This window comes from Poecilia reticulata, linkage group LG14 (assembly GCF_000633615.1).
Source record: "Poecilia reticulata strain Guanapo linkage group LG14, Guppy_female_1.0+MT, whole genome shotgun sequence".
NCBI classification, from domain to species: domain Eukaryota; kingdom Metazoa; phylum Chordata; class Actinopteri; order Cyprinodontiformes; family Poeciliidae; genus Poecilia; species Poecilia reticulata.
This window is the reverse complement of record NC_024344.1, coordinates 26,778,756-26,798,253: the sequence shown is the minus strand read 5'-3', so window position 1 is coordinate 26,798,253 and position 19,498 is coordinate 26,778,756. Positions and strand designations below refer to the sequence as shown.

The 19,498-nt window shown below is 43.0% G+C and overlaps 1 protein-coding gene across 8 annotated transcripts in view; it reads left to right on the top strand.

The window, feature by feature from the left end:
* The window catches only part of bbx (BBX high mobility group box domain containing), a 66,879-nt gene that overhangs the window by 10,304 nt on the left and 37,077 nt on the right, over positions 1-19,498 (top strand). For all 8 annotated transcript variants that reach the window (XM_008428649.2, XM_008428652.2, XM_008428647.2 and 5 more), the window contains 4 exons: positions 2,420-2,621; positions 2,695-2,762; positions 2,935-3,009; positions 4,626-4,706. In XM_008428649.2, the coding sequence (XP_008426871.1) occupies positions 2,420-2,621; positions 2,695-2,762; positions 2,935-3,009; positions 4,626-4,706 (426 nt within the window). The remainder of the gene's footprint in view (positions 1-2,419; positions 2,622-2,694; positions 2,763-2,934; positions 3,010-4,625; positions 4,707-19,498) is intronic.

Here is a 19,498-nt window from a genome sequence, read left to right as displayed (position 1 = left end):
CAGCGATGGCACGTTGTGAGAGGCCTTGCTTATGCAGCTCAACAATCCTACCACGTTCAAAGTCAGTGAGCTTTTTTGCTTTTGCCATCAGGAGGTCTTGACAGTGTAAAGACCTGGCAGAAAATGACATGGAATCCAGATTTCTGCACAGCTTTTGACTTTTAAAGACTATGGTCTTAAACTTTTGATCAGCTGAAAAAAATCATGTTTGAGTGTAAATGCAGTTTTCAGAAAATTCCCTGCTCAAAAGTTCTTGTCTCTTGCACTGATTTTTTCCTTTAACATTGTGAAGCTGTACTTAGAACCTTCTTAAGATCCAATAGTGCAAAATGCAAATTCTTGCAATTTTTTAACTGGTCTTAAGATTTTGATCAGGAGTGTTTATGTATATATATATTAAATATATAGTCACAGTGAGCTGTGACTATTCCCCCACATGGTTCTGGACAGAAACTCAAATTATATTCATGGCCAGACAAACACTGGGTAAATCCTCAAAATTATATGAGAAGGTTTTTTTTTTTACCTAGATAATACGGATCATATCCTAAATATACGTACATTTTTTCGAGATGCCTCATCTGTTTCAGCCTATTTATGGCATTACCGTACTTGTTGTGATCAATTTTGCTGTGTTTTCAACTGGAGAAATCCACTTCCAGTCCTCCATCTGAATATTGTCATCCGGGTCACGTGTCTGAAACTCAGCAATATGGGTCACACTTTTGAGTGGTGGAGCGATCTTACTGTGACGATTTTGCCACTCAGAAAAAATGTTGATTTTCTGAGTAGCGTTGAAATAGCTACTTTTGTCATAGTTTCAGGTCAGGCTGCCTTGTCTAAAACCCTCCTGAAGACTTTTAATAGTAAAGGGACTAATTTAGGTTCAGATGGCTCTCAAAAACTCAATGGGAAACCCATCTGGGCTAGGTACCTTAACAAATTTCAAATACATTTTTGATAGCCTAATTTAATTTTGATAGAGTAGCATTGTTCTTCAATTTAAATTTATCTGAGTCATCTAGAATGTGCATAACTAAATTACTGAAAATTACTTCCACTAGGACTGAATCACAAGCTTCAAAAGCATAGATTTTCATAAGACTTCTTAAACCTAGCATTTATATCATACGTGTTACTTATTTCAGATAAATCACTTAGTTCAATAAAAATATCTATTTATGTATTAATGAAGTCAGTAAACTTTTGTTCAGATTATAACCAGCCATTAAACCACTATGAAAAGGTGGAATACATATTTCCTGGGAAGCTGATGTCCAGAATTGCTGGAGAAGGATCCAAATTATTATGTTGTGATGGTTTACTCGGGTAACCATAGGCCACATTTGTTTTCAATTAAAAAGTAGTCTGTTCTTGAACATATTGGGTGTACAGAGGAGAAAAATTAAAATTGGTTGGATGACAGATGTGTAAATATTAAGGGATCTATTATTCCATATGTCTTAAACGTATTGATTCACTGTACTCAAATTCAGCTCTCCAGTCAGGATTAAACTGTGCAACTCTGTGATCTGGTAGAACAGAAAAATGATTGCTAAGGAAGTCCATATTATCCCAATTAGGACCGTAAATATTAGCGAATTGACTGGCCTATTAAATTGTTCACCTCGTGAGTGCAAACTGAGTGAAAATATTCTTGCCCTGAGAATTCTATACCATTCATGAAATTGGTTTCCTATAGATAAAAAGTGTGACTTATAAACTTATAGTGATGAGAGAATATTTTGTTGGATGGCTTAGTCCCCAGACATTCCAGTCCACCAAAGTGACGTTGGTCAGTGCTCTATTTACTGAAGACATAATAAGAACTTGACAAAGAGGACATTGAAGAAAACATGACACAATGGAAAAAAGGGCATAAATAACAAGTAAAGTAAACATAAAAGATTATTACAACGAAACAAAGCTGGCTTCTAAAAGAGTCTGCTACATTTTCAGTTTTCCAAGTCCATCTTTTCCCTATCCAAATTGTTTAAATGCTTACGCTATTGCTTCACACAGAAACCATTATGATTATGAAAAGACCTAACCCTGAAATTCCTAGCCAGCATAGGACAATGTCACAACACATATACAAAATATATTATGAGACTCTAAGGTTTGATGCTCATTTCTTTGTTGTACGTTTTGACCGTTCATAAATACCCCCAATGCATAACTCCTCAGTGCAGAAGAAAAAAAAAGAAAAAGGGTGTGAACAGTAATGGTAATGGACAAACTCATCAACTCTTTTAGACCCACAGAAGGTAGTGGAAACATGCAGTGTAAGGAGAACTATGTTTTTTTGACTTTTCATCAAATACAAATCAGAAAAATGAAAATGATTGATTGCAACATGGCTACAGTAATACAGATTTTGTTTTCAACAAGATCACTTCTTTTTATGTTGTTCTTCTAGTATAAGGATGCCTTTATGAAGGCAAACCCAGGCTATAAGTGGTGTCCCACCACGAGCAAGCCACTCAAAAGCTCTTCCTATCAGCAAGTCAGCTGTCCTCGCAAAAAGGTGTGGTCCTTCTCCTGCAACTCACCCAAGGACTCTACTGCCAAAAATGTGCCCAAAAGCGACAGTTTGCACCAGTTGAACTTTGCCATGGCAGGTGGGTTTAATAGCATAGTAGTAAGATGATGAAGAATTAGATTACTTTTCTAACTTGTGCCATTCATTTTAAGACCCCACAAAGATGGGAGGCCTGAGCATGCTGCTGTTAGCTGGTGAACACGCCCTCACAAACAGGGAGGTAGGGTCCTCTCAAACATCTTTTGAGGCAAAAACTGTCACTGGAGTTGTCTAAAAACTGAATTTTTGAGGTTCTTCATTTACAAATATGCTTTCAGTTTTAGATTGTGTTTCTAAAAGTTTGATGGCCCTTTTCTATTATCTGCCTAACCCAAAAATGTTTTATTTTCTAGATCTCTCCCAGCACTAAATCTACATTACCTGGCATAGCCATTAAAGGAAGCTCCTTTTCAGAGGAAACTAAAGAGGTTTGTTTTTTTCCTAAGTCCCATAATTCCTTCTGCTCCTTTCTGAAATAGAAATGGCAATTGTTAAAAATTACATAATAAATAGAAAAGAATATAAATTATTCTGAAAATGATAGTTTGATAGTAAATTGTCTGGTGGAATGATAACTTTCAAAACTGAATGGGCTTTAACTAGTGTGAAAAAGAGTGGCATTTATTTCTTAATGCATGATTCTGTCATTGTGTTTAGTTCAAAGTTTTTTAAATTCAAAGTTTATTTATACAGTATAGAACATTAACAACAATCTCAGCTGAAACTCTGTTTCATAAGAGTTATAGAGTTATATAGAAAAGGGTATAAATTTCAACTTCTATCTACTACAAATCTGTAACAAACTTCCAGAAAACTGAAAAACTGCTGAAACACTGAGTTCCTCTAAATCAAGTCTAAAACCCCTCCTGTTTAGAGTTGCTTTTGAATCATAATAAATGGAACATTGACCAACATATCTGATGTGTATTGATAATTTTGATAATGGTACTCATCAAAATGTAATGTTTGTTACTGGTCTCAAATTAGTGACAATAGTATTTTTACGACTTTTTAGTTTTGTGTTTTTATGATGTAAAGCACTTTGAACTGCCTTGTAAGCTACCTTAACTAAGTCAATCAAAAAAAAATTCTCATCTGAGAATAATTTCTGAGCTGGACTTGTCTTTGAATCACAACGGCTTGAGGGTTTTCCTCCCACTCCTCCTCGTTGACAGAGTCGACTTCTGATCATTTCAATTGGAGAAATGTTCCCTGATTTCAAAAACTTTGGCTGAAGTGGGGCTTCTAATTTCAGTCACCAGAGTGCAGATTCAGCCTGCAGCTTAGCAGCAACAGCAACAGTCAGTAGTTTTTGGCACTGTGGAGAAAGTCAAAGCTATTAATTTGCTAGATGTGTGAATATTGTTGAATATTAATTCATCTGAAAAGAAATGAAGTGCAATTGAATATACCGTTATTATTATTTAAAATTAGATGGATAAAAGTAGATTGACCAGTATTGACGCTGTTAGTCAAAACGACGAACATTGAAAAAATCTAACATAAACTTTGACTGAGAGATCTGAAAGATAACTCATCTCTATACCCGCCGCCGCAGCCCAGGAACCAATCAACAGCTTTCTTTAAACCAGGCCTTTCCAGCCGGCCCAAATGGAAATGAAGTTCTCAGGGTACCAGAAAAGGCGCTTTTCCACTAGCCCGCCTCTAACCAGTATGGTCTCGGTCACCTTGGCCAGGTTCGTTTTCCATGAGCAAATCTGGCGTGGCTCAGGCAGGTCTTGTGCGAAATTTGGTTCCCCTGTGAAAATCTGTTCCCCCTGTGTCGGGATCGCGCCTTGCAGCCAGGAGAGGCTGGTCCAACCATTTTCACGGCGCTTCTGATGGATTTCTTGGTAAAACAACTCATATAATCATGTCAAGGTTGGAACTTTCAGTTTAATCGGCAGCTAACAAAATTGTAAAATAAATAAATAAATGAGGTCTTATGTGGAGGTCTTCTTACACTGTTTGGTGTAGATATTATCTTTTTAGAACTTATAACTTACCATAAAGCTAACCAAGTTTTGTTCATATACCTCTGTAGATGTTGTCTCAGACAATTCCCAACAGAGTGCCTGATATTATTGACAGCAGGATGAAGACAGGGCTTTCCCTGGTGGAAGAGGTAAGAATACATTACATACAATTCATCAGTATTGTTAGAACTATCCATCCATTTTCTGTACACCCTTGTCCCTAGTGGGGTCGGGAGGGGTGCTGGTGCCTATTTCCAGCGAACATTTTGGGCGAGAGGCGGGTATTGTTATAACTAATGATTGAGTTTTTAGTCACAGTTTTGATGTTTGTCGCCACCTTGTGGCTGAAATAGTACTACTCGTAAGACAAAAAGGCAGTTTTTAGACAGTCATTTTAAATGATTTAAGGGAGTGTTTCCCAACCCTGGTCCTCAAGGCACACTGCCCTGCATGTTTTAGGTGTTTCCTTGCTTCAGCACAGGTGGTTTCAATTAGCAGCTGAACTGCAATCAGCTGAATGAGGTGCATTAAAGCAGGGACATTTCTAAAACATGCAGGGCAGTGTGCTATGAGGACCAGGGCTGGGAAACACTGATTTAAGGAAAACACATACAGCAAACTGATGTTTGTTGGCAGAGTAAATGCTTTCCTAATAAGCTAGCCTTATGAACAATCCTGAAAGCACTTATAGCACAAGTATTCTGTAGCTTTATTTTAAAATTTAGAACAAAATGTCAATTCTGCACAATGTTTTTTGTCCTTTTTGATATTTTGGAATCAGGAAACATGATCAGGAGGCCTCAAACATTTTACTTAATAAAATACAGGTTAAATAAAGAAAAGAAAAAACGTTTATTTACAAAGCAACTGATGCAGAAGTGTTTAACATTTAAGTTCACGGCTCTGATGCAAACATCCACATTGTTACACATCCCTGTAATTGTAAGCAGGAATTGCCCATATTGTACAAATTAGATATGGGGATCCAATTATATAATGAGCTATACCTGCAATCTCACATTGAATCTCACACCCCATGATTTCATGTCTTTAAAGGACATCAAACTGGGCAAATATCTGTCTGTTAAGATCATGAGAAATTGTAGTATTGGTGTGTAGAATATTTTATCATTGACCTTGCTAGGGGACACTCCCGATCACACACAGACAAACTTAAACTAACAATAAGTTTGTGATAGCTTTTTAAGCTTCAGAACATTCACCATGACATTTCCATATGTATTCAGACTCTGACCCACTGTGCTCATCAATATACCAAATTACTTTTATTGTTCACCCCTTCACAGACATAGTTGTATAACTTGTTTCCCCTGCTATATCTGATTTGATCTTCGAATTTGCATTCTATAAATCGGCGAGAACATATTTTTTGTAACTTTCTTGAATTCGAAAGTTTACATACATTTGGTCAGTATCTAAGTCACCCAAGTCATACGTTTTAATTGTCTTTTAAAATTTATGACTAGTGTTGAGCTTTTTGGGCTTCCTTACACAAACTTCTGATAGGTTAACTGAAACATTTGAGTTAATTGGACTTAAACTTGTGGATGTATTTTAAGGCTACACTTGGAAGACACTTCTTTCCTGTTTGACATGATGGGACAGTTAATAGAAATCAGCCAAGACATCAGGAATTCAGAGATTCATCTGTTAAAACAATTTTCTGCAACTGTAGACATGATGTACAACCATCATAATGCTCAGGAAGGAGACGGGTTCAGTGTCTTAAATGCACATTTTGGTCCAAAATGTGCAGATTGACCCCAGAACAAAAGCCAAAAGCCTTGTGGAGATACTGTCTGAAGCTAGTAAGTCAGAGCCATTATACATGGGCAAAAATGGACTGTAAAGTCAAGATCTTAATTTCTGGAGATATGTCCTGTGATCTGATGAAACAAAACTGGAACTGTTTTGCCATACTGACCATTGTTACATTTTGAGGGAGAATGGGGAATCTTGTACCACCCTAACTGTGAAGTATGGGGTGGCAGCATCATGTTGTGATGTTATTTAGCTTCATAATATAGGTAGCTTCATGAGGAAAGAACATTATTTAAAACATTACGAAGCAACATGTTAAGACGAAAACCAGGAAAAAAAACCTTGGGCTCAAATTGGTATTCCAAATGGACAAAGACCCTAAGCTTACAGCCAAAGTGATTACAAAGTGGCTTAAAAACAGTGTTTTGGTGTGGCCATCACAAAGTCCTGATCTTATTCCTATGGAGAAGTTATGGGAAGACTTCTCCCACAACTGCCGCCTCACAAACTCAGTCGGGTTTGTGAGTCAGCCAACAAATCCGACAGTTACATCAGTTATGTCAGGAGACACGGACCAGAACTCCATTAAACTATTGTGAGAAGTAGGGATGCTCCAATCAGGTTTTTTTTGCTGCCAATTCCGATACCGATCATCCATGAGGCTGATCTCTGCCAATCACCAAGCGTTGCTGATCGCCTGGAATGGCTGTTAATTTTTTGCTTCAGGTATAAACAGGGGTGAAAGTAGTTTTAAATTATTGGGGGTACTATGACAAAATTATATATANGTGTGTGCGTGCGTGCGTGTGTGTGTGTGTGGAGTGGGGGGAGGGGTGTAAAGTCTGCCCTGAGTCAGAAATCTTTCTCACATTTATAAGGAAAGATGCTGCAGCATCCTTCCTCAAAAATAATTTTTTGTTTCACATAAAATACGGATTAAACATGGTTCTTCTGTAAATTTCATGCTGGACCTCCATTTTAATAACAGTTCTTCAATCTCAAGTTGGTAGTTGAGATTATAAGTACCAACACCACCCTGAACCGAGCCCTGCCTCCACCTCAGTCTGTAGAACTGAGCCACACTCTCATCTTCATGCAGTAAGCCTCCATCTAGCCACACACAACTGAACCAAGTGTCCAAATCAACTTAATGAATCAACCAGTCTCCCAAGGCAAACCTAGTCACCATCTAACCACACCTAACCAAGCCATGCCTCCATGTCACCTCACTGAACTGAGCCAAATGTTTTTGATATACAGCAGACGGCTGTTCTTTCTGAGCCGCAGGCACGTGCAGGGGTTGGGGGTGGGGGTGGGCGAAGGGGGCTGTGACCCTGCCCCTTTTATCCTTGATGCCCCTAGTGCCCTTTTTTTTTTCTTCAAAAATATGTTTTTTCAACTTATTTATTTTTATCTGTATGTCAGAAGGCCTGCTTGTGCCCCTCTGCAATAATGTTTAGCTAAATATAATAATTTAGCAAAATAAACTAGTCTGGCTGCCCTCAGTCTAATAATGACTCAGTTTCTTTGCCTCCATGTTGTTCAGACACCGGTTCCATGGTCAGGGGCGGATCTGTGCCCTCTAACTAACAAATTATGGGCAAGAATATTTTTATTCACAAACTTAATACACTGGTTTGTGAATAAAAATTTAGGTCTGATGATGACTTTAGAAAAACTGTTTCTATATAAATTTTCGTAATTGTCCTCGCAATAACGGGAAAAAACTCGCCTCACCTCTAAACATAGAAATGCTTCCGCCAGAGAAAACTTCTGACTTTAACTTAATCAGGCTTTTAAATGCCCGGTTTGCTACAGGCAGTCTGAGTCGGTCCCACTGACAGAAAATGTCTGTCTTTATATCAGATATCCTGATATAAGACACGATACTGCAACTGTCACCGCGAGTCACGTCACACCTCCAAGGCCCGGTACCACCTGGTACCACCTGCTCTCTGTTCACTCTGCTTCTCCTTAACGTTACTACCAGGCAGGTTAAAGCCACTTCTGATGGGATCTGGGCTGGAGGTGAGCAGCTGTAAATAGAAGTTATTGCAGAACCTCAAGTGTTAAAGGAAGATTTGGCCCATACCAATTGGAGTTCACAAAACAATCGGCAAAAAATACTGTAGCAATAATTAGAACCGCAGCATAAAGCCAAACATGCCACAATTAAATGAATCAAAATGTCCCCAAAGCATCTGCAGACTGGCATAAGGGCCACCGGGGGATTCCATGTGAATTCAGAGATGCCCATCGCAGTGGCTGTTCATGCAGGGCCGGCCCAAGGTAATATGGGGCCTTAGACATGCCGCTCGCAGCTTCTTTTTGAACGCCCTGTTTACACCAATGTCCAGCGGTTGGAGTTCTTTTGTTAATCCTCCCGGAATGACGGCAAACTCCAAATTAGTTTGCTTCACTTCCTTTTTCACAGTGCAGTGAGATGGGCGCGCATGGAGTCGCAGATGAACTGGGACGGTGATGCGTGGAAAAACCTATCTGGTTTTTACCGAGGCGTATGCTGTAGAACTCGGACAACAAGTCTCTGATTGGTTTATTGCTGCTGGCGTACATACTTAACGTATTACGTAATGTCCTCTAATTGGTTTATCGCTGCCAGCGTACGTACTGTACACTTTACGTTTCTGTGTCAGGGACAGATTTTGGAATTCGATGCACACATAAGGCGCACCGGATTATAAAGCGCACTGCTGATTTTTGAGAAAATTTAAGGTGCTTTTAGGTGCGCCTTATAGTCCGGTAAATACGGTACATTTGCTTTGCATTGTCCCCACATGATGGCAACAATATAGTATGATCCAATTAAATTCTTGATTAATATGGGCTGTTGCTATGTTGTTGTACGGTGTTTTAAGATCTTGTTCAATGTGCCCCTTTTTAACTTTGAGCCCTTGCCCCTCCAAAGGTCTCTGCACTGCCCTGATCTTGGCTGTGTGTAGAACTGCACATTTCTGGACTGAGATGTCTGATGTTGTTCCTTGGATCTGTTTTAGCCACTGCTCCAGTTTGGGMGTGACTGCCCCGAGGGCCCCGATGACCACAGGCACCACTGTGGTCTTCACCTTCCAGGCTTTTTCCAGTTCCTCTCTGGGTTAGGGTTAGGGTTATTTCTCCAGTTTCTCGTGCTCCTTTTTCCTGATGTTGCAATCACTTGGCATTGCTACATCCCCCATAACAGCTTTCCTTTGTTGTTTATCCACCACCACAATGTCTGGTTGGTTCRCCATTACYATTTTGTCTGTCTGAATCTGGAAGTCCCACAGGATCTTAGCTCGGTCACTCTCCACCACCTTTGGGGGTGTTCCCCACTTTAATCATGGCTTCCAGTCCATATTTTGCACAGATGTTCCTGTACACTATGCCCGCCACTTGGTTATGTAGTTCCATGTACACTTTCCCTGCCAGCTTGTTGCACCCTGCTGTTATGTGCTGGACTGTCTCGGGGTCCTCCTTGCACAACCTACACCTTGGGTCTTGTCTGGTCTGAGCCTCTATTGCTCTGGTGTTTAGGGCCTGTTCCTGTGCAGCCAGGATGAGTGCCTCTGTGCTGTCCTTGAGTCCAGCTTTTTCCAGCCATTGGTAGGATTTCCTGATATCAGYCACTTCAGTTATTTGTCGGTGGTACATCCCATGTAGGGGCTTGTCCTCCCATGATGGTACCTCCAGCACCTCATCCTCTGTTCTCCATTGTCTGAGACATTCGCTGACCACATCGTCTGTTGAGGCTTTGTCCTTGATGTATTTATGGATCTTGGATGTTTGATCCTGGACAGTGGCTCTCACACTCACTAGTCCTCTGCCTCCTTCCTTACGGCTTGTGTACAGTCTCAGGGTGCTGGGTTTGGGGTGGAACCCTCCATGCATGGTTAGTAGTCTTAACATTCATGGTCTTTATCTCCTCCTTTGACCAGCTACTTATTCCTGCAGGGTATCTGATTACTGGTAAGGCATAGCTGTTTATCGCACGGATCTTGTTCTTGCCATTGAGCTGGCTTCTCAGGACTTGCCTTATTAGTTGGAGGTATTTAGCTGTGGCTCYTTTCCTTGTGACCTCATCRAGGTTTCCATTTGCTTGTGGTATTCCCAGGTACTTGTAACTGTCCTCAATGTCTGCTATTGTTTCTTCTGGGAGTGAGACCCCTTCTGTGTGGATGACCTTCCCTCTCTTTGTCCGACCACACTTCTCTAGTCCAAATGACATCCCAATGTCAGTGCTGTCGATCCTGGTTGTGTGGATCAGTGAGTCGATGTCTCGCTCTTGGCGTACAGCTTGATGTCATCCGTGTAGAGGAGGTGACTGATGGTGGCCCCATTCTTGAGTCAGTATCCGTAGCCATTCTTGTTGATAATTTGTCTGAGGGGGTTCAGGCCTATGCATTACAGCAGTGGGGACAGAGCGTCTCCTTGGTATATGCCACTTTGATGAACCACTTGTGCAAGTGGTTTGCAGTTGGCTTCAAGGGTGGTTTTCCACAGCTCCATCGAGTTTGGAATGAAGGCTCTTAGTCTTGTTGATGTTGTACATCTCTAAGCGTTCAATGATCCAAGTGTGTAACATTGAGTCATAGGCTTTCTTGTAATCAATCCAAGCCATGCACAGGTTGGTGTGTCGGGTTTTGCAGTCTCGGGCGACTGTGTGGTCTACAAGGAGTTGGTGTTTGGCTCCTCTGCTATTTATGCCAATGCCCTTCTGTGCCTTGCTCATGTATTTATCCATGTGCCCGCTAGGGCTGTAGTGATAAAATAATCTCACGATACGATACACGGTATTCTGCTCATGATACGATATATATTGCGATATTCAGCAAACAATACACTTTTGCAATTTTCTGAAAGATTTTAGAGGGACAGAGTGATTTTGGGGACATTTTGTGACTGTTATAGAGTTGGATTGAATTAATTTAACTGAAAACTGATTAAAAGCACCAACTACACAATACCTGACTCTTGTTGGACATGGACACAGACTTAAAGTCGACAGCTGGACAAAATTAATTAAAGAAGTGGTGAGAAAACATGTTTCTTTTAATTGAAACAGTACAATCTGTATATTACATGCATTTGTAAAGTAAATAAAGTGCACCAAGTACCCTGCTCTGAATAGTTTGATACCTTTTTAACCTTGACACTTAACATCTGAAGGAATCACTCAAAGCCTGATGACCGAATCACTCTCCCGGCGAAGCAAGCAGTGAGTGAGCAAGGTGACAGTTGAATGTTACAATACTTGTAGATGAATATCAATTTTTTTTCTAGGAAAGAAAATATCGATATATATCGCAAAATCGATATTATTACACAGCCCTAGTGCCTGCTTATCTTAGCCCAGTGTTTCTCAACCTTTTTTGGGCCCGCGCCTGCCTAGCCTTTATCCAGGTCCTTCACTGCCCCCCACCAAAGAATTTGTAGGCTACTTTGCACTGACTATTATTTTATTATTAATATTACTATCACTATTGTAGATGTTTTGATTTTTATGCTCGTTTCTGTATGTATCATCAAAAATAATTTCCCAGAGAACAAAAAAGTCATGGGAATAGAAATTATTTTCACAAGTGTCTACGAAAAATGCAGATAGAACTGCAACTACCTTAATCATAGCTCTTCTTCTCTTTAGTGTTTCTGTCAGTTTCTGGTGGTGCAGCTCTGTGCTGCCTTCAGGAGAATGGGACATCAGAGTATCATCCATAAAATTTCACCCACATGGCATTTACTGTGCAAACCAGAGCTTTCAGTGGAAAAACAAAAGTTCCAGATCCTTTTAATGCCATACAAATATGAGACAGAAACATGGATTATATCTTTATATAATAGACCTAAATTTCCATTTAGTTTCATTTGATTGATTTAATCAATAGACCTGTCTATTGATTTATAGATTAATTGTTTTACTGGACATAAATTACAAAGAACAAATCTGGTTCTTAATCAAATCCTAACGAGTCAAATTCAAAGTGTCGTGGAGTCATCAGCCTCATGACATTAACACTGACATGAAAAATAATATTGAAGAAATAAATATCTAATGGCGCGTCCTGGGTGGGTACGTCTAATGGCGTTCCTGGGTGGGCACCCCTTTAGAAGGGGCGGAGCCCTAGAAAAATAAGCGAGTAAAACAGGAGGAGAGTTCTGGATAACTTGCTTACAGAAGCAGCCCTACAGAGGTAGAGTTGCTGGTGACTGAAAGGCCTCAGTCACCAACCTCGCAGTAACCACACGGTGTGTGGGTGAGGGGGGCTCACTGTGGATAGTTGACCACGTCCAAACAGTGAAGCTAGTAGCTAAAGCAGCTTGGACCCATCTCTGCTCTGAAGTACTAGGAGAGACTTTGGGACAGGCAACTCGAGGACAAAGACAACATGGAGAACGAGGAGGACGACGCGAGCTCGTATGTCCAGGAGATGCCAGCAATCCCACAATTTTGTTATTACACAGTAATCAGCCACGCCCCTTACACCTCCCAACTCTAACGGACTGACTACTGACCAGCTCTCCAACTAACGGGTCCGAAAAGCCTCTAATTCCTGGGTATTACCACAGCTGAATTGTAGAGGACATTTTGTTTAAGATGGCTGCGAGAGAGACACGTCTAAGCTCTAACTACCTTCAATTCGAACTTTATGACCCGCTACAGAATCGTGGACAGAATGTATCGCTTCCTGTATCGCACATCGGAGTAGCTCGCCGGTGCACGAGAACAAAAACCACATTCGTTAGCGGTAGCTCTCTCTCTATTAATAACGTGCACTTGTTACAGCTTAGATAATTTTAGAGATTCGGCGTGAGTCCCAGGGTCATTATTTATCATAACCAAAGAAACGTCTGAAGCCCCCAATTTACTAGGATCATGAACATTGATTTTACATTAACCTGAAAAACTAGTTTCTGAGTGACTTAATTAATTTAACTGTCCACAGCATCAATTTAGACTTTAGTATTTTATTAGCAAGCTTTAGCAGGGGAAAAGGACATACAGCTTCTTCAATCAAAATGAAAAAATTAAAAGATTAATATAAGTAAAATATTGGGAAATCACTCCCTACCAGTCCCTACTATCACTAACTAAAAATGAGAGGCTTTAGGATGCAGCTCCACTCGACCCCCGATGATGAGGTTAAACTTAGCAGCAGAAAACTTTAACATCAATGGACAAGGTCCCGTCTTGAGAAGGCAGAATCCCATTTAGAATAAATCCGAAGTTGAACTGGTGAGAATCCTCCATGAAATTAGTTCTTTATCCATATGCGATCTTTGTTTATTCCCCATGTCTGCTGCTGCATTGTTGAGATGGTCTTGGGTTGAGTGTATGGCGGTTGTCGAATCAGAACTCGGGTTGTGGGCAACCGGATCTTGTTCCTTTCTCGAACGGTGCGAAGTCTTCACCTCCCCGTAGTCCCGTTGCATCGCCCTTATCTTAATTCTGCATCTTCGTGTGGTCTCGACTCGAACACCGAGGAACTAAGAACCCCGTTTCTTCGTTCGCATATATTTTTTATACCTTTACAGTTCGGTGGGGCACGTACACAGTTCTTTCACTTCCCGCATCTCCGGTGCGTACTTTCCCTGACGTTAAGTGCCTTCAGTTAGCCTCGACCTTTATTCCACTCAACTTTTAACCTTCCTTGTTCTTTAAAACTTCTTGCTTCTTCTTCCTCTATCTGTACTCACACCCGGTGCAGCTATAGTCTAAAAATCTCACTACCTCTTTCCTCTCTGCTTCTGACCTTTAAAGAAAGGGTTACATGTATTTTACTCATATTTAAAACATAATAAATGCATAATGCATTTAAAAACAAAGATTACATGAGTTTCATTCAACATTAAATCATAATACAAGATTACTAGTAGCTCCAGGCTTTTGTGACCTGTTTTCTGTGTGTCCTGGAAAGATCTCAACCAGTTCCAGCCAGGTTTCATGACACCCCCTCCTTGAGATCAAACAGAGCATTTACAGAAAACACAAAGTTCAGTCAAAGGAAGTCCATCTCCTCATCATAGTCGAGCCGCAGAACGTCGTCCTCAAAACAGTCCACGGGGGAAAGTGAGGCACTCCAGGCATCCACGATGTCATACGTTGTTAGGTTTGATGGCAGAGACGGCCAGGTATCCACACCCCCTGCACCATCGGGGGGGCTCCCAACAATACTCAATGGAGGTGGATGGTTGGTTGGAGATCCCGGACCAGCCAGGCCAGCCGGTGGACCAACCAGGTCAAACGCCTCCAGTAGGCACTGCAACGCCTCGTCAACGTTGACAGGTGATGTCTGGCAGCCTCGGTCTACGCTCAGGCAGACAGGCTCCGTAATGAGTGGTGGTATTGGGTTTTGCTCGGCACTCCATATACTTCTTCCCTTTATCCTTGGCAAAACCGCGCGGTGTTGTACTGAAGATCCGTGTTGTTCTCCTACGGGATGAAGATGGCAATTATGCTGGTGCTCCAACAGCTCACATTTCCATACTTGGAGGGTCCATAGGTTACTCTTGAATGGGTAAGATGCCAGGGTCCAACGCCGATTAGATAGAAAATGATTAAAAATATAGTGGCAACAAATAGCAAAGTAAAGAGCAGTAGCAAAGTTTTTGCACAAAGGGCTTTATCCGTTATCTTGGTCAATTTTCATAGCTGGGTTCGTTCCGAGAATTCCGAGTCGTCGTCTTCAGAGTCAGTACCCCCATCGGTGTCTTGAGCACTCGCTGGATCAGGTGTACTATCCAGGCGTCTCACACGTGTCAGCTCCATATTTCTTGTTCTATTTATTGGATTAAGGATTCTCTTGGGTCCGGTTCACTTGGTGCACTGCAAATCTTATTCAAAATCTTTCTGCGGTGTCGACCAGTAGAGTTTCCTCCCACTCGTCTGGTTGCTCGCCCTCGCTGGAGTGTGGTATATACAGGAGAGGGGTAGGGCAAATCAGGTTCCAGCCCCCTCCACACCCACCTCCAGAGGAACACCCTCTAACACAGCGGCTTTGGCAACGGACCTTGGATGGCACCGCCCATGAGGCCCAGATCTCGCCAATCCAGGCCCCCGTTCCCTACGGGGTTTGGCAAGGTGATGTAAGTGTACAGTGATTATCCACTTAAAGTGAGCCTAGTTCGGTACCCCCATGTAGGTGGCATAAAAATCCTCTGATGTGGTGGGTTAGGGAAGATTCTGTCCATTTCCAATCTTAGAGGGAGACACGTGCTGTTAGACATATTGATCCAGATCTTCTTCCATCTTCACTGCCGTTTTCGCCATACCTGGCGAAGTTGTCCAAATCACGATGTCGTTCAAAGAGATTTCGCAGTAGAGTCCTTGCAGTGGCTCCAGGTAGTGAGGTCCCCACCTAAATTTTAACTCCTTTCCCTTCGTCCGTAGGTACACTGTATTAAGAATCCACGGTAGCGGTCTTGGGCAGGCGGGTGAAGTCACTGTCTCTCTGGTCGGGTCTGAAGCTACCCTTCCATTCCAAATTGGGGGTTCCACACACTCATAGTGTGAGGGATTGCTCCATGAGCGTGGAGGAGGTTCTTCTGCATCTCCCACCACCTTTACTTGTTGGTAATCAGTCGGATGAAGGTAGGTTAGGTGTTTAAAGTAGTAGGCTTCAGACAAAGGGAACGACACTGTAAAATCCTCTTGAGGCTTATCTAACAAAATGGAGCTGTGAGGGAGTCTGAGGAAAGGGCCTTTCCCTGAAAATCCAGACCAGACCTCAGAACCCACTTTAAACAACTTTTTTACAAACCAGTTCTTTGTCTTTTGTGCTTGGTGTTTCTGCTGACTCTTGGACTTGACGACTTGGTTCGTTCTCTCCGGTAAATCCATCAGTTTTTGCTTTTCCTTCTCCATTCTAATGTTGCAGTGAGCGCCTGCCAGGGTTTTGCCTTGATCTTCACTTCCGCTGGTTCCGTACACGATGCAGTGGCGAAGACGCGGCCGTCATTTACTTGGGTGGTGGACACTCCAACTGAGTAGATCCCCCTGTATGGGATGGCAACCATCCACACCGACACTTGTACTCGCCGGGTGGAGCTTGGGTCAGAGGGCGTATCTATTCTCTGAGCCAACCCTCCCGGCACCTGCAATACTCCATCACGGAAATTTGACTCTGCCGTAACCATGTAAAGGGCCGATTTTTCCTTGGGCCTTGCAGCGTTGTTCCCCCAGCCGTCCAGCTTGGTGGTGAAGAAGTATAGATCCGTAGTACGCATGCCATGCTCCCGCGGGACGTCTGGTAAATCATTTGCTGGTATGGTGGAATCATGTATAACTTCGAGTATCAGATGTGCCCATGTGGTCAATTCCCACGAGCCCTTCCAGCCCCCCATCTCGGCCAGCACGAGATGTCCATGTCTGAAAGCTCTTCTAGGGCTGCAGATAGTGGGAAGAGAATCTCATCTCGATGTACCCTGAAAACCAGGGGATGCTGTGTTGCATTTACAGGGGACAGGGCGCATGAAGGTTGGCTGGGCTGTATGGCCAGGCTCTATGGACGGCCCTTCACAGGCTGTCACGTGGGCCTTCCTTGGATGTCCACGTCATGGTGCTCAGCCCCGAAGGGCCCTCTTGTGGATCGGGTGGTGCCGATGGCATAGTAGGCCAATGAGTAGGGATGGGATTGACAAAGTTGTTCAAGGGAGCCCCGTACATCTTAAATGGACGTAAAGAACTGTAAAATCTCAGTACTTGCCATCCTTCCACCTGACACACCGGACTGCGTTGTCCTGCTCTCATCCGGTCTAAACAGGGTGTGCAGTATTCAAGATTATATCCATCCCAGATGCAGCGACAATTTCCTGCCCTTTCATCCACCATTTCCCACTGTGTCTCGATGAAGAGCCTGGGTAGAACCTCCACACGGCAATCCAGACAGATCAAAATGTCCATTACCTTCACCGGGGAAACAAGCAGGGTCCCAAGAACTTTATCTTTTGCAGCAACGTGTCGCAGCTTGTCTCGCCTGGTCCCTCTCAATAGAGGGGGAGTTGATTGGGCTGCAGGCAAACCGGGCAATTATGGTTGTTCCAGGCCTGTCCGATCTCCACCGCCTTGGTGCTCCATCTGTTGGTGTTAGCATTTTTAGCTATCCAGTTCTTAACCAATCCAATGGTGCGTTCAACTATCCCGTTGGCTTGTGGGGTGTAGGGCGGCGAGTAAACTCGCATTACTCCAAACTTCTGACACCACTGGTCCACCTATGAGTTACGGAAATGAGTCCCATTATCCGTGCGCAGCTCTTTTGGGATTCCCAGGGCACTGCACACTTCCTCCAGCATGCCGACAACACTGCTGCCGTTTGCTTTCCTGGCTGCTTTCACAGTAACGAATCCCGACATAGAATCTACAAGCACTAGGAGATATCGCTCAGCTTTCCTCCCATTCACCCCCATGGGGCCTGCACATCCATGCAGACTGAGCCCCAGGGGACGGTGCTCTTGATGGTCAACCCCTCCATCCGCTGCCCTCGGCGGCCTGCGTTGTATTGACCACACACCTCGCAGCCCCTTAGCACGCGTTGGACCTCTCTCACCGGGATCCAAAGGTCTTGTTCCACCAGTTCCTCACGTGTAAGTCGTACGCCTGCATGAACTAAGGCCTCATGCACGCCTCGCACGACCTCGTACACGTGTTCCTTTGGGACCTCCCTTCCCTTGGGAGTACTGTCCCACTTCTCGATTCCGACAAAGATGACCTTCCTTTGTTGGACATAGCTGTCCACCTCCTCGTTCCCACGCCAATGAGCTGCCTCATGTGTGTGAGCTCTTTGATGCTCAATCTTGAGCTCCAGATGCATTCTCAATTCAGCAATCTTCTTCCACAAGTCCGTGTGTGCCACTGGCTTTCCCTTGGCGGTTTCAAATCCATTTTCTCCCCAAATGGAAAGATCCTCTCTCAGGGCTTGAGCACAATAGTAGCTGTCTGTCACTAACCTTGCTTTCTTGATCTTCCTTTTGAAGGCCGATGAACACCACCCTCAATGTGGTGAATAAACTTCGGTCCTAAATCCCCACAGTCATTCTTGAACTTTGCCACATGCGCTGTAGAGATGATCTTACGCAGCTTCTCTTTCCTAGCTGGGGAGAAGTCACTCTTATAATTTTTGTTCAGTCACTGCGGCTACATCAACAGTCTTATACCAGCCGTGGGTGTCTAGGTCCGATGATGTGGGTCCGACTCACCAGCCTGGCTTTTAAGTCGATCAGCCGTCTCTTCAGCGCGCGGTTGCTTTTCTTCTTTTTGTTCAGATTCTCTAAGTCCTTCACTATTAGCAGGTTATTGGGGCCTTTTATCCACATTATTCCTTTCCAGGTCCTATATGGCATTTTTTCTACTTTTCTACTCTGACAGTTGGCTCACTTCCCTCCTTGTTACCATGATTTTAGCCTCTAACCGTCTTTTCCATGGTGGAAAAGACGGTTTAAGATCCACCATGAGAGCCATAAGGTGGATCTTATGGCTCTTATGGTTGCTCTTATAGCCAAGCATCTCCTGGATCACTGATGCCGAGTTGTACATCAGCTCATTGGTTTCTGTTATGGTGTTGGGAGGGTTCGTTCTCAATGCTGCAATCACATCTTCAATGAGACTTTCTGATGGTACTTCACCCAGCCGTTGTAATTGGCGTCAGGGTTGTCTGGTGTTCATTCTGTCCACGATTCTATCTCTGAGGTCAATTGCTATCTCCTTCAGCTTTGACGGTTTGTTCATTACCGTGGCTACATACCCAATCTCTGGACTGGAAGTTGGAGTTAACTCCCCTCTGACCCGGTGTCCTGGCTCCCCCTTGCTATAGCATTTGTGTTGTACCTCGTCAATCTCAAGTTGTGGTAGCAGTTGCCGTTTGCGGATGTTGGACGCTGAGCTACTAGTTGTTTGGCAATTAGTGTTGACTGGTGATCAACATTAATTGATGAGTAGTAGAATTCCAACAGATCCATGTTTTCACCTCTAGCCCATTTTCATCAAGGTGTTCTGGTTCCCCAGCACCTGACACAGACCTTGTTTGGCCGGGCGATGTCTGAGCCGGCATATCGTGCATATCAATGGTAGTAGCGCAAAGGGTCTTGCCTAAGGACCCACACTGGATAGCTCGATTTGACTGTTGTATCCTTGTCCCGGCCTGGAATCAAATCAGTCTGGTGAGTTATCCAT